The following is a 15040-nucleotide window of genomic DNA, read 5'->3' as shown; positions in this document are numbered from 1 at the left end:
GATTTGGGGGGATTTGGGGGGATTTGGGGTGTCCTGGGGGTGTTTTGGGGGGTTTGGGGGTTCCTGGGAGGGTTTGGGGGGATTTGGGGGGGTCCTGGGGATGTTTTGGAGGATTTTTGGGGGAATTTGGGGGGTCCTGGGGGGGGGTCTGCGGGGTGCTGGGGGGGATTTGGGGGGTCCTGAGCAGGTTTGGGGGGATTTTGGGGGATTTGGGGGGATTTGGGGGGATTTGGGGGGTCCTGGGGAGGATTTGGGGGGTCCTGGGGGGGGGTTGGCGTTTTTGGGGGTGGTTCAGGGATTTTGGGGGTCCTGGGGGGGATTTGGGGGGTCCTGGAGGGATTTGGGGGCGTTTGGGGTGGTCTTGGGGGAGGTTTGGGGGGGATTTTGGGGGCGTTTTGGGAGGGGTCATGGGAGGATTGAGGGGATTTGGGGAGGATTTGGGGGGTCTTGGGGGGGATTTTGGGGGGGTCCTTGGCTGATTCTGAGGGGTTTGGGAGGATTTGGGGAGCCCTGGGGGGATTTGGGGAGGATCTGGGGGGTCCTGAGGAGATTTGGGGGATTTGGGGTGAATTTGGAGGGTCCTGGGGAGGTTTTGTGGAGGGTTTGGGGGATTTGGGGGTGAAATTTGGGGGGTCCAGGGGGGGTTTGGGGGAGAATTTGGGGGATTTTTCCGGCGGTTTGGGGGATTTTGGGGGGTGCCAGGCGGTTTGGGGGGGTCCTGGGGTGATCTGGGGGGGGGTTTGGGGGGTCCTGAGGGGATTTTGGGGAGTTTGGGGTGGTCTTGGGGAAGGTTGAAGGGATTTTGGGGGCGTTGATGGGGATTTGGGGGGTCCTGAGGGGATTTGGGGGAGATTTTGGGTTTTTTGAGGGGGGTTTTGGGGAGTTTTTGGGGGGGATTTTGGGGTTTTTTTTTTAGGGGGTTTTTGGGGAGTTTTTCTGGGGGATTTTGGGGTTTTTTTGAGGGGGGTTTTGGGGAGTTTTTTGGGGTAGATTTTGGGGTTTTTTGAGGGGGGTTTTGGGGTTTTTTTGGGGGTATTTTGGGGGTTTTTTTTAGGGGGTTTTTGGGGAGTTTTTCTGGGGGATTTTGGGGTTTTTTTTGAGGGGGGTTTTGGGGAGTTTTTTTGGGGGGTTTTGGGGAGGTTTTTTGGGGAGATTTTGGGGTTTTTGGGGGTTCCCGAGTGAGTTCTTGGGGTCCCCAGGGGGGGACGTGGTGGCCGTGGCCCGCGTGGACGGCTCGCAGCTCCCAGTTAAACCCAGTATCAAGTGGTTCAAGGGCAAATGGCTCGAACTGGGAGCCAAGAGCGGGGCCCGGTTCCAGTTCAAGGAGAGCTGCGAGAAGGAGACCAAGGTGGGACAAACTGGGACAAACTGGGACAAACTGGGACAAACTGGGACAAACTGGGAGGGGATTGGGATAGACTGGGATATACTGGGAGGAACTGGGATGGGAGTGGGAGGGACTGGGAGGGGATTGGGACAAACTGGGAGGGACTGGGAGGGACTGGGATGGGACTAGGGGGGATTGGAAAGGAACTGGGAGGGACTGGAATGGACTGGAATATACTGGGATGTACTGGGAGGGGATTGGGAGGGACTGGGAAGGAACTGGGAGCACTGGGAGGAACTGGGGTAAACTGGGAGGGGACTGGAATGGACTGGGATATACTGGGATGGGACTGGGATAAACTGGGAAGCACTGGGAGGGACTGGGAGGGAATTGGGACAAACTGGGAGGGGACTGGGGAGGGACTTTTGAGCTGTCCCCTGTCCCCCGTGCTGTCCCACCTGTCTGTCTGTCCGTCTGTCCAGGTGCACACCTTCGAGCTGTCCCTCTCCAGGGATGTCTCACCTGTCCGTCTGTCCGTCTGTCCAGGTGTACACCTTCGAGCTGTCCCTCTCCAGGGATGTCTCACCTGTCTGTCTGTCCGTCTGTCTGTCTGTCCAGGTGTACACCTTCGAGCTGTCCCTCTCCAGGGATGTCTCACCTGTCTGTCTCACCTGTCTGTCTGTCTGTCTGTCTGTCCAGGTGTACACCTTCGAGCTGTCCCTCTCCAGGGATGTCTCACCTGTCCGTCTGTCTGTCTGTCCAGGTGTACACCTTCGAGCTGTCCCTCTCCAGGGATGTCTCACCTGTCTGTCTGTCCGTCTGTCTGTCTGTCCAGGTGTACACCTTCGAGCTGGCCATCTCCAAGGTGGTCCCCGGGGACAGGGGCGATTATCGCTGCGAGGTCACGGCCAAGGACAAGAAGGACAGCTGCTCCTTCAATATCGATGTGGAGGGTGAGGACCCCAAAAATACCCCAAATTAACCCAAAAACCATCCCAAAAAATCATCCTCAAAATCACCCCAGAAACTGCCAAAGAATACCCCAAAACCAGCCTCAAAAACACCTCCCAAAATACCCTAAAATCACCCCCAACACAACCCCAAAGTCACCACAAAATACCCCAAAGTCACAATAAAAATACCTCAAAAAATACCCCCAAAACCACCCCAAAAATACCCTGAAATTACCCCAAAAACTGCCCTAAAATACCCCAAAATAAACCCAAAAAATACCCCCAAAATATCCCCAAAATCACCCCAAAACTCCCCTGGGCACCCGCAGCTCCTTCAACATCGATGTGGAGGGTGAGGACCCCAAAAATACCCGCAAAATATCCCAAAAGCATCCCAAAAATACCCTAAAAACTGCCCAAAAATACCCCAAAACCAGCCTCAAAAACACCCCAAAACCACCCCAAAAATACCCTAAAAATCCCCCCAAAATACCCTAAAACCACCCCAAAATTAACACCAAAAACCACCCCAAAAACCTCCCCAAAACACCCAAAAAATACCCCAAAACCAGCCTCAGAAACACCCCAAAACCACCCCAAAAATACCCTAAAAATGCCCCCAAATTACCAAAAGAAATACCCCAAAAACAGCCTCAAATACACCCCAAAACCACCCCAAAAATACCCTAAAGATGCCCCCAAATTACCCAAAAAATACCCCCAAAATACCCTAAAACCACCCCAAAAATACCCTAAAAATTAACCCAAAATTAGCCCACAATTAACCCAAAACCCGCCGGCACCTGCTGATCCTTCAACATCAACATGGAGGGTGAGCACCCCAAAAGTACCCCAAAAATATCCTCAAAATCAGCCCCAAAATCACCCAAAAACACCCCCAAAACTGCCCTAAAACAATCCCAAAACCACCCCAAAATTAACCCTAAAAACACCCCAAAAATATCCCAAAATTAACCCTAAAAACACCCCAAAATTACCTCAAAATTAACCCTAAAAACACCCCAAAAATATCCCAAAATTAACCCTAAAAACACCCCAAAAATACCCCAAAATTAACCCTAAAAACACCCCAAAAATATCCCAAAATTAATCCTAAAAACACCCCAAAAATATCCCAAAATTACCCAACCCCCCCCCCCGGGCACCCGCTGTTCCTTCAACATTGGTGTGGATGGTGGGTACCCCAAAAATACCCCAAAACCACCCCAAAAATACCCTAAAAATCCCCCCAAAATACCCTAAAATCCCCCAAAATTAACACCAAAAACCATGCCAAAAATACCCTAAAAATTAATGTCCTAAATACCCCAAAATTAACTCCAAACCCACCCCAAAAAATCCCCCCAAAATCCCCAAAATTAAACCCCAAAATTAACCCCCCAACCCCCTCCCAAATTAAGCCCAAAAATGCCCCAAAACCACCCCAAAAAACCCCCCCAAAACCCTGAAATCAACCCCAAAAATAGCCCAAAATTAACCCCAAAATACCCCCAAAAACCCCAAAAATGCCCCAAAGCCACCCCAAAAATCCCCCCCAAAACCCCCAAATTAACCCCAAAAATACCCCAAAATTAACCCCAAAACCACCCCCAAAAACCTCAAAAATGGCCAAAACCACCCCAAAAATCCCCCCAAAACCCCAAAATTAACCCCAAAACCCCCCAAAATTAACCCAAAACCCACCCTAAAACTACCCCAAAACCCACCCCAAAACTACCCCAAAAGTACAAAAAAACCCCAAAATTACCCTCAAAAACAACACTGGGGACATTTGGGGACATTTGGGGACATTTGGGGACATTTGGGGACATTTGGGGGGATTTGGGGAATTTGGGGGATCGGAGACATTTGAGGACATTTGGGGGATTTGGGGACATTGGGAATATTTGGGGACATTTTTGGGGACATTTTGGGATTTGGGGGGACATTTTTGGGGACATTTTGGGATTTTGGGGACATTTTGGGGTCTCAGTGCCCTCCCTCCCCAGCCGGCCGCCCCTCGGGCTCGGACAATGTGCTGCAGGCCTTCAAGAGGACGTGAGTGGGGACCCCAAAACTCCCCCGGGACCCCAAAAACTTCCCAGGAAACCAAAAACCCCACACGGGAACCCAAAAAACTACCCCGGGACCCCAAAAATGCAACCAGGACCCCCAAAATCCCCACCTGGGACCCCAAAAATCCACCCTGGACCCCCAAAAGCTCCTGAGATCCCCCCAAAATCCCCACCCGGGACCCCCCCAAAACAACTCCCTGGGACCCCCCAAAATTCCCCCAGGACCCCAAAAATGTCCCCTTGACCCCAAAACCACACCTGGGAAGCCAAAAACCCCCAAAATCCCCCCGGGACCCCCCAAAAATGCAACCAGGACCCCCAAAATCCCCACCCGGGACCCCAAAACCCCAGCCAAAATCTCCCCCAAAAATCCCTCCAAAAATCTCCTCCTGGGGACCCTCCAGGACCCCAAGATCTCCCCCCAGGACCCCAAAAGGTTCCCAGGAAAGCAAAAATTCCCCCCAGGACCCCAAAATCCCTCCTGAGACCCCCAAAAATCCCCCCGTGACCCCAAAAAACCTCCCAGGACCCCCAAAATCCTGAAAATCCCCCACCAAATCCTCCCCAGGGACCCTCCTGGACCCCAAGACCCCCTTGGGGATCCCAAAATCCCCCCAACCACCCCCCCACAAATCCCCCCAAAATCCCCCCAGAATCCCCCCAAATCCCCCCAGAATCCCCCCAAATTCCCAAATCCCCCAAATCCCCCCAAAATCCCCCCAAATCCCCCCAAAATCCCCTCAAAAACCCCCCAAAACCCCCAAATTTCCCTTAAAATCCCCCAAATTTTCCCAACCCCCCAAAATCTCCCAAGTTTCCCCCAGAATCCCCCAAAATCCCCCAAATCCCCCGAAAATCCCCCAAATCCCCCAAAAATCCCCTCAAAATCCCCCCAAATTCCCAATTCCCCCCAAAATCCCCCAAATCCCCCCAAAATCCCCTCAAAATCCCCCAAAATCCCCAAAAACCCTCAAAATCCCCCAAAATCCCCCCAAAATCCCCCAAATGCCCCCAAATTCCCGGTGTCCCCCCAGGAACGACACCAAGGATGAGATGGCCGGAGAGCTCGACTTCAGCGGGCTGCTGAAAAAGAGGTGGGGAGGAGGAGGAGGAGGAGGAGGAGGAAGAGGAGGAGGAGGAGGAGGAGGAGGAGGAGGAAGAAGAGGAGGAGGAGGAGGAGGAGGAGGAGGAGGAGGAAGAGGAAGGACAGGAGGAGGAGGAGGATGGGTTGAAGATGACAATGGGGGTGGGATGGGGATGAGGATGGGGATGAAATGATGAGGAGGAGGATGGGGTTCGGACAAGGAGAACTTTGGGATGAAGATGATGAGGATGAGGATGATGAGGAGGAGGATGGGGTTCGGACAAGGAGAACCTTGGGATGAAGATGATGAGGATGAGGATGATGAGGAGGAGGATGGGGTTCGGACAAGGAGAACCTTGGGATGAAGATGATGAGGATGAGGATGATGAGGAGGAGGATGGGGTTCGGACAAGGAGAACCTTGGGATGAAGATGATGAGGATGAGGATGATGATGGGGATGGAATGAAGAGGAGGGTGAAGATGAGGGCAGGGTTGGGATGAGGACAACTTTGGGATGATGAGGATGAAGATGATGATGCTGAGGTTGAGAATGTCAATGATGACAATGTCGATGACGATGATGATGATGACCATGACAATGTCAATGATGACCATGCCCATGATGATGATGCTGACCATGACCACGACGATGATGACCACGATGACCATGCCCATGATGACCATGCCCATGATGATGACCATGACCATGATGACCATGCCCATGATGACCATGATGACCATGCCCATGATGATGACCATGACCATGATGACCATGCCCATGCCGATGACCATGATGACCGTGCCCGTGCTCATTCCGATGATGATGACCATGACCATGATGAAGCTGATGATACTGACCATGGCCATGGCCATGCCCATGATTATGACCATAACCATGACCATGACCACCATGACAAAGCCGAGGATGCTGACCATGGCCACCATGATCATGATGACCATGACCATGACCATGACAATGACCATGACAATGATGCTGATGCTGACAATGACCATGATGACCATGCCCATTCTCATGATGATGGCCATGATGACCATGACAAAGCCAAGCATGCTGACCATGACCACCATGACCAAGATGACCACGACCATGACCATGATGATGATGCTGACCATGATCATGACGATGATGATGATGATGCTGACCATGACCATGATGACCATGCTTATGCTGATGACCATGATGACTGTGCCCATGCTCATTCCAATGATGATGACCATGACCATGATGCCCATGATGCCCATGATGCCCATGCCCACGATGACGACAATGACAATGCCCGTGATGACCACGGTGACCACGATGCCCGTGCCACCCTCAGGGAGGAGCAGGCCGAGGAGGTGAAGAAGAAGAAGAAGGACGACGAGGAGGACACGATCCCACCCGAGATCTGGGAGCTGCTCAAGGGCGTCACCAAGAAGAGCGAGTACGAGCGCATCGCCTTCCAGTACGGCATCACCGACCTGCGCGGCATGCTCAAGCGCCTCAAGAAGATCAAGGTGGAGCCCAAGAAGAGCGAAGGTGGGGAAATTTGGGGAGGGTTTGGGAATTTTGGGGTTCCCAGGTGGAATTTTTGGGGTCACCTGAGCTCACCTGTCCACCCCCAACCTTCACCTGGCAGTCGAAGCCCTGATGGTTCCATGATCATCTTCAGGGTGCCGTAGGATTCTTGGGGAGGTTTTGGGAAATTCAGTGGATTTGGGTGGAATTTTGGGGTTCCTGGGTGGTTTTTTTGCGTTCTCAGGTGATTTTTTTTGGGGTCACCTGAGCTCACCTGTCCATCCCCAGCCTTCATCCGGAAGCTGGACCCCGCCTACCAGGTGGACAAGGGCAACAAGATCCGGCTGATGGTGGAGCTCAGCAACCCCGACCTGCCCCTCAAGTGGTACAAGAACGGGCAGCTCATCAAGCCCAGCAACAAGTGAGTGCCCAGGTGGGCCCAGGTGTGCCCAGGTGTGTCCCCAGGTGTGTCCAGGTGGGCACAGGTATGCCCAGCGATTGCACAGGTGTCCCCAGGAACCCCCAGGTGGGCACAGGTGTCCCCAGGAACCCCCAGGTGTGCCCAGGTGTGCCCCCAGGTGTGTCCAGGTGGGCACAGGTGTGCCCAGGTGTGTTCCCTGCCCAGGTACGTCTTTGAGAACGTGGGTCTGAAGCGCATCCTCACCATCAACAAGTGCTCCCTGGCCGATGACGCCGCCTACGAGTGCCGGGTCAATGACGAGAAGTGCTTCACCGAGGTCTTCGTCAAAGGTGGGCACCTGGGGGCACCTGGGGGCACCTGGAGCACCTGGGGGGTGATTTGAGGGCACCTGGGGGGGTTTTGGGGGGACCTGTGGGGAGGGTTGGAGATGTCCATGGAGGTCCTGGGGGCACCTGGGGGAACCTGGAGGGGACCTGGGGGACCTGGAGGGGACTTGGGGTCACCTGGGTGGGGGTTTGAAGGTCTTGGAGGTGCCCATGGGGGTCCTGGGGGCACCTGGGGGTACCTGGGTGGGGGTTTGAGGGCACCTGTGGGGGTTTTGGAGGGTCCTGGGGGGCACCTGGAGGCATTTGGGGTCACCTGGGTGGGGTTTTGAAGGTCTTGGAGGTGCCCATGGAGGTCCTGGGGGCACCTGGGGTCACCTGGGGGCACTGATGACCACCATGAAGGGCCCTGAGGACCAGCAGGTGTTGTCCCCCTGTCCCTCCTCACCTGTCCGTGTGTCTGTCCCCCTGTCCCTCCTCACCTGTCCGTGTGTCCGTCCCCGCAGAGCCGCCGGTGACCATCATGAAGGGCCCCGAGGACCAGCAGGTGGTGGTGGGCGAGCGCGTGGTGCTGGAGGCCGAGGTGTCCGAGGAGGGCGCCCAGGTCATGTGGTACGGGCCGGCCGCGTGTCCGTCCGTCCGTCCGCCCGTCCGCCCGCCCGCAGCGTCCGTCTGTCCGTCAGTCTGTCCATCCGCGCTGTCCATGTGTCCATCCTGCGTCCGAGTGTCCATCCACATTGTCCTGTGTCCGTGTGTCCATCCCGTGTCCATCCTGTGTCCATCTTGTGGCCGTGTGTCTGTCCACTCTGTCCTGCACCCATGTGTCCATCCCGTGTCCATCCACATTGTCCTGTGTCCGTGTGTCCATCCTGTGTCTGTGTGTCCATCCCCATGTCCACCTTGTGTCCACCCTGCATCCACTCCAAATCTGCCCCAAATCCACCCCACGTCCACCCAATGTCCACCCCATGTCCATCTCCACCCCCATGTCCATCTCCACGTCCACCCCATGTCCACCCCAAGCCCACCTTGTGTCCACCCCGTGTCCACTCCATGTCCCTCTCATGTCCACCCCATGTCCACCTGGTGTCCACCCCATGTCCATCTCCACACCTACCCCATGTCCACCTCATGTCCACCTCCATGTCCACCCCAAATCCACCTCAGATCCACCCCAAACCCACCCCACGTCCACCTGGTGTCCACCCCATGTCCACTCTGTGTCCATCTCCACACCCACCCCAAATCCACCCCACGTCCATCTCCACACCCACCTTGTGTCCACCCCCATGTCCATCTCCATGTCCACCCCATGCCCACCCTGTGTCCACCTGGTGTCCACTCCAAATCCACCCCCTGTCCACCTCCGCGTCTACTCCATGTCCATCTCCACACCCACTCTATGTCCACCCCGTGTCCACTCCATGTCCATCTCCACACCCACCCCATGTCCATCTCCACACCCACCTTGTGTCCACCCCACGTCCATCTCCATGTCCACCCCATGTCCACCCCATGTCCATCTCCACACCCACTCCATGTCCACCCCATGTCCACCCCATGTCCATCTCCACGTCCACTCCATGTCCATCTCCACACCCACCTTGTGTCCACTCCAAATCTACCCCATGTCCACTCTCTGTCCATCTCTGCGTCCACTCCATGTCCACCCCCAATCCACTTCATGTCCACCCCATGTCCATCCCATGGCCACTCCTACCTGGTGTCCACCCCAAATTCACCCTGTATCCACCTCGTGTCCACCTCATGTCCATCCCAAATCCACCCCATGTCCATCTCCACCTCCACCCCACGTCCATCTCCATGTCCAGTATGTCCATCTCCACACCCACCCCACGTCCATCTCCATGTCCACCCCATGTCCATCTCCACACCCACCCCACGTCCATCTCCATGTCCACTATGTCCATCTCCACCTCCACCCCATGTCCACCTCCATGTCCACTATGTCCATCTCCATGTCCACCCCATGTCCATCTCCATGTCCACTATGTCCATCTCCACGTCCACCCCATGTCCATCTCCATGTCCACTATGTCCATCTCCATGTCCACCCCATGTCCATCTCCATGTCCACTCTGTCCATCTCCACACCCACCCCATGTCCATCTCCACGTCCACGCCACGTCCATCTCCATGTCCACTATGTCCATCTCCATGTCCACCCCATGTCCATCTCCGTGTCCACCCCATGTCCATCTCCATGTCCACTATGTCCATCTCCACCTCCACCCCATGTCCACCTCCATGTCCACTATGTCCATCTCCATGTCCACCCCATGTCCATCTCCATGTCCACTAGGTCCATCTCCACCTCCACCCCACGTCCATCTCCATGTCCACTCTGTCCATCTCCACACCCACCCCATGTCCATCTCCACGTCCACCCCACGTCCATCTCCATGTCCACTATGTCCATCTCCATGTCCACCCCATGTCCATCTCCGTGTCCACCCCATGTCCATCTCCATGTCCACTATGTCCATCTCCACCTCCACCCCATGTCCACCTCCATGTCCACTATGTCCATCTCCATGTCCACCCCATGTCCATCTCCATGTCCACTATGTCCATCTCCACCTCCACCCCACGTCCATCTCCATGTCCACTCTGTCCATCTCCACACCCACCCCATGTCCATCTCCATGTCCACCCCATGTCCATCTCCATGTCCACTACGTCCATCTCCACCTCCACCCCATGTCCATCTCCATGTCCACTCTGTCCATCTCCACCTCCACCCCATGTCCATCTCCATGTCCACTACGTCCATCTCCACACCCACCCCATGTCCATCTCCATGTCCACTACGTCCATCTCCACCTCCACCCCACGTCCACCCCACGCCCACCCCACACCCGCCGTTTGTCCCCCGGTGTCCAGGACGAAGGACGGCGTGGAGCTGACCCGCGAGGAGACCTTCAAGTACCGCTTCAAGAAGGACGGCAAGAAGCACTTCCTGATCCTCAACGAGGCCACCATGGAGGACACCGGCCGCTACCGCATCATGACCAACGGCGGCGAGGCCGAGGCCGAGGTCATCGTGGAAGGTCAGAGCTCCTCCGGGGTCACCCGTGGTCCTGAGAGGTCCTGGAGGTGTTTGAGGGTCACCTCGGGGAAGGCTCTGGAGATCCCAGAAAGTCCCAGGGATTTTTGGGGGGTCCGTGTGGATTTTTTGGGCTTGCAGAGGAGCAGCTGGAGGTGCTGAAGGCATCTCAGGAGGTTCTCCAGATGCTCTCCATGGGTTCTCCATGGGTTCCCATGGACATGTGTGGGTTCCCATGGATTTTCTGGGGGTTCCAGCTGGATTTTGGGGTTGCAGAGAAGCACCTGGAGGTGCTGCAGGAAGTTCTCCAGATGTTTCTAGAGGTCCTCCATGGGTTCCCATGGACTTTTGGGGTTCCCCATGGATTTTTTTTTTGGGTTCCCCATGGATTTTTCGGGGTCCCCATGGATTTTTGGTGTCTCCATGGATTTTTTGGACCTGCAGAGAAGCAGCTGGAAGTGCTGCAGGAAGTTCTCCAGATGTTCTCCAGGGGTTCTCCAGGGGTTTCTGGGACAGGCGTGGGTTCCTACGGACGGGTGTGGATTTTTTTGGGTTCCCCATGGATTTTTTGGGTTCCCCATGGATTTTTTGGGTTCCCCATGGATTTTTTTGGGCCTGCAGAGAAGCACCTGGAGGTGCCGCAGGAAGTTCTGCAGATGTTCCTAGAGGTTCTCCATGGGTTCTACAGGGGTTCCTATGAACATACGTGGGTCCCCATGGAATTTTTGGAGCCTCCGTGGATTTTTTGGGTTCCCCATGGAATTTTTGGGGTCTCCATGGGTTTTTTTGGGCCTGCAGAGAAGCAGCTGGAGGTGCTGCAGGGCATCGCGGACCTGACGGTGCAGGCCACCGAGCAGGCCGTGTTCAAGTGCGAGGTGTCGGACGAGAAGGTCACCGGGCGCTGGTTCAAGAACGGCGTCGAGGTTCGGCCCAGCAAACGCATCCACATCTCCCACACCGGCAGGTGAGACCCGAAAAAACCCAAAATATCCCCAAAATGTGCCCAAAAATGACCCCCAAAAAATAACCCCCCAAAAAAATTCCCAAAATATCCTAAAAAATCCCCCCAAAAATCCCAAAAATATCCCCCCCAAAAATTCCCCAAATATCCCCAAAATATCCCAAAAAATAAAAAAAAAATCCCCAAAATAACCCCAAAAATTCCTAAAATATCCCAAAAATAACTTTAAAAAATTCCCAAAATATCCCAAAAATATCCCAAAAATAACCCCAAAAAATTCCCAAAAATACCGCAAAATATAAAAAAAATCCCCAAAATATCCCAAAAATAACCTTTAAAAATTCCCCAAAAATCCCAAAAAACCCCCAAAACCACCCCAAACACCCCAAAATCTCGAAACCAAAAAGAAGCCCCAAATCTCAAAAAACCTTAAAAAAATATCCCAAAAATAACCCCAAAATCCTCCAAAAAACCCCAAAACTCAAAAAATCTCCCCAAAATCCCCAGAAAACCTGAAAAAAATCCCAAAAAAGTAAAAACTACACCCAAAATAAATTTAAAAAATCGAATTGAAACAGAAAAACAGAAAAAATCCCAAAACCACAAAGAAACGACCCCAAAACCCCTCAAAAACACCCAAAAATAAAAATCCCCAAAAAACCAAAAAGATCCCCCCCCAAAAAAAAACCCCAAAACCCAAAAAAGCCCAAAAATCCCCAAACCCCCCAAAATCCCACAGAACACAAAATCCTCAAAAAACTCCAAAAAATTCCAAAAAATCCCCAAAATCCCCCAAAATAACCCAAAAAATTGGGATACCTGGGTGGGGAATTTTGGGATTTTGGGGTGGATTTTTTTTGGAATTTTGGGATTTTTGAGTGGGTTTTTTTGGAATTTTGGGATTTTGGGGTGGAGTTTATTGGGATTTTTTTGTATTTTAGGATACCTGGATGGATTTTTTTTGGGATTTTGGGGTTTTGGGAATTTGGATTTTTGTTTTAATTTTGGGATTTGGGGGTGGGGTTTTTTGGGGGGGGATTTATGGGATTTTGGGATATCTGAGTGGTATTTTTTGGAATTTTGGGATTTTTGGCTGGGGTTTTTTGGGGATTTTTTGTATTTTAGGATACCTGGGTGAATTTTTTCGGGATTTTGGGATTTGGGGTGGTTTTTTTTTGAATTTTGGGATTTGGGGGTGGTTTTTTTTTGAATTTTGTGGGGTTTGGGTGGGGTTTTTTGGGGGATTTTTTGTATTTTAGGATACCTGGGTGGATTTTTTTGGGGGTTTTGGCATTTTGGGGTGGATTTTTTGGGATGTTTTGCCCTCGCAGGATCCACAAGCTGGTGATCGATGACGTGCGCCCCGAGGATGAGGGCGATTACACCTTCATCCCCGACGGCTACGCCCTCACCCTCTCGGCCAAACTCAACTTCCTCGGTGGGCACGGGCGGATCTGGGGGGAATTTTGGGGCGTTTGGGGAAATTTGGGGGGGTTGGGAGCATTTTGGGGGGTGTTTGGGGGGCATTTGGGGGGGGGTTGGGGGCACTTGGGGGGGTTTGGGGGCACTTGGGGGTGTTTGGGGAAATTTGGGGGGAAACTGGAGGGTTTGGGGGCATTTGGGGGGTGTTTGGGGGGCATTTGGGGGGTGTTTGGGGTGTTTGGGGGGCATTTGGGGTGTTTGGGGGGCATTTGGGGCGTTTGGGGGTTGTTGGAGGTGTTTGGGGGGGCACTGGGAGGAACTGGGGGGCATTTAGGGAAATTTGGGAGGGGAAATTTGGGAGGGGAAATTTGGGGGTGTTTGTGGAAATTTGGGGGGAATTTGGGGGCACTTGGAGGCATTTTGGGGGTGTTTGGGCAGAATCTGGGGGGGGCTTGGGGGCATTTTGGGGGTGTTTGGGCAGAATCTGGGGGGGGGCTTGGGGGCATTTTGGGGGTGTTTGGGCGGAATCTGGAGAAATTCGGGGGTGTTTGGGCGGAATTTGGGGGGCACCTGGGGGCACTGATGGCTCGGGGGGGTCACTTTTGGGACCTGTGACGTCACTGGGGGGGGTTTCTCCAATGACGTCACTGGGGTGTTTGGGGGGAGGGGTCAATGACGTCACTAACCCCCCCTTCCCCTCCCCCCTCCCCCAGAGATCAAGGTGGAGTACGTCCCCAAACAAGGTGAGGGCAGGGGACACCTGGGCACACCTGGGGTGGGAGGGGACACCTGGGGGGACACCTGGGCACACCTGTGGAGACACCTGGGGTGGGAGGGACACCTGGGGGGACAGGGGACAACTGGGGGGACACCTGGGCATACCTGGAGACACCTGTGGGCACACCTGGGGTGGGAGGGGACGCCTGGGGGGGGACAGGACGCACCTGAGGGGGAACAGAAGACACCTGGGAGAACACCTGGGGCCACCTGAGGGGACAGAGGACACACCTGGGCGCACCTGGGCGCACCTGTGGGCTCGGTGCCACCCCTGTCCCTGTCCCTGTCCCCCCCAGAGCCCCCCAAGATCCACCTGGACTGCTCGGGCCGGGACTCGGAGAACACCTTGGTGGTGGTGGCGGGAAACAAACTGCGCCTGGACGTGCCCATCTCCGGGGAACCCCTGCCCACGGTCACCTGGACCAAGGACGGGCAGGTGAGGTCACCTGAGTGTCACCTGAGTGTCACCTGAGTGTCACCTGAGTGTCACCTGTGTCATTGGAGTTACCTGTGTGTCACACCTGTGTCACTGTGCCCATCTCGGGGGAACCCCTGCCCACGGTCACCTGGACCAAGGACGGGCAGGTGAGGTCACCTGAGTGTCACCTGTGTCACCTGACTGTCACCTGAGTGTCACCTGTGTCATTGGAGTTACCTGTGTGTCACACCTGTGTCACTGTGCCCATCTCGGGGGAACCCCTGCCCACGGTCACCTGGACCAAGGACGGGCAGGTGAGGTCACCTGAGTGTCACCTGAGTGTCACCTGAGTGTCACCTGTGTCACCTGTGTCATTGGAGTTACCTGTGTGTCACACCTGTGTCACTGTGCCCATCTCGGGGGAACCCCTGCCCACGGTCACCTGGACCAAGGACGGACAGGTGAGGTCACCTGAGTGTCACGTGAATGTCACCTGTGTGTCACTCCCATGTACCTGTGTGTGATCCCATGTTCCTGTGCTCATCTTGGGGCAACCCCTGCCCACGGTCACCTGGACCAAGGATGGACAGGTGAGATCACCTGGGGGACACCTGTCCCATCCCTGTGTCACACCTGTGTCACCTGTGTGTCACACCTGTCCCACACCTGTCCCTCACATGTCTCACCTGTCC

At 54.4% G+C, this 15040-nt stretch overlaps 1 protein-coding gene across 1 annotated transcript in view; it reads left to right on the top strand.

The window, feature by feature from the left end:
* MYBPC2 (myosin binding protein C2) overlaps window positions 1-15040 on the top strand; it is a 34415-nt gene that overhangs the window by 2621 nt on the left and 16754 nt on the right. Inside the window, exons 2-14 of the mRNA XM_066571473.1 lie at window positions 1200-1348; window positions 2163-2280; window positions 4290-4338; window positions 5390-5449; window positions 6781-6980; window positions 7248-7380; window positions 7585-7709; window positions 8210-8315; window positions 10608-10774; window positions 11569-11734; window positions 13063-13169; window positions 13867-13896; window positions 14227-14366. Coding sequence (XP_066427570.1) covers window positions 1200-1348; window positions 2163-2280; window positions 4290-4338; window positions 5390-5449; window positions 6781-6980; window positions 7248-7380; window positions 7585-7709; window positions 8210-8315; window positions 10608-10774; window positions 11569-11734; window positions 13063-13169; window positions 13867-13896; window positions 14227-14366 — 1550 coding nt within the window. The remainder of the gene's footprint in view (window positions 1-1199; window positions 1349-2162; window positions 2281-4289; window positions 4339-5389; window positions 5450-6780; window positions 6981-7247; window positions 7381-7584; window positions 7710-8209; window positions 8316-10607; window positions 10775-11568; window positions 11735-13062; window positions 13170-13866; window positions 13897-14226; window positions 14367-15040) is intronic.

The sequence above is a fragment of the Molothrus aeneus genome, unplaced genomic scaffold, assembly GCF_037042795.1.
Source record: "Molothrus aeneus isolate 106 unplaced genomic scaffold, BPBGC_Maene_1.0 scaffold_70, whole genome shotgun sequence".
NCBI classification, from domain to species: Eukaryota; Metazoa; Chordata; class Aves; order Passeriformes; family Icteridae; genus Molothrus; species Molothrus aeneus.
Note: the sequence above shows the minus strand (reverse complement) of the source record. Positions and strands in the feature narration are given on the sequence as shown.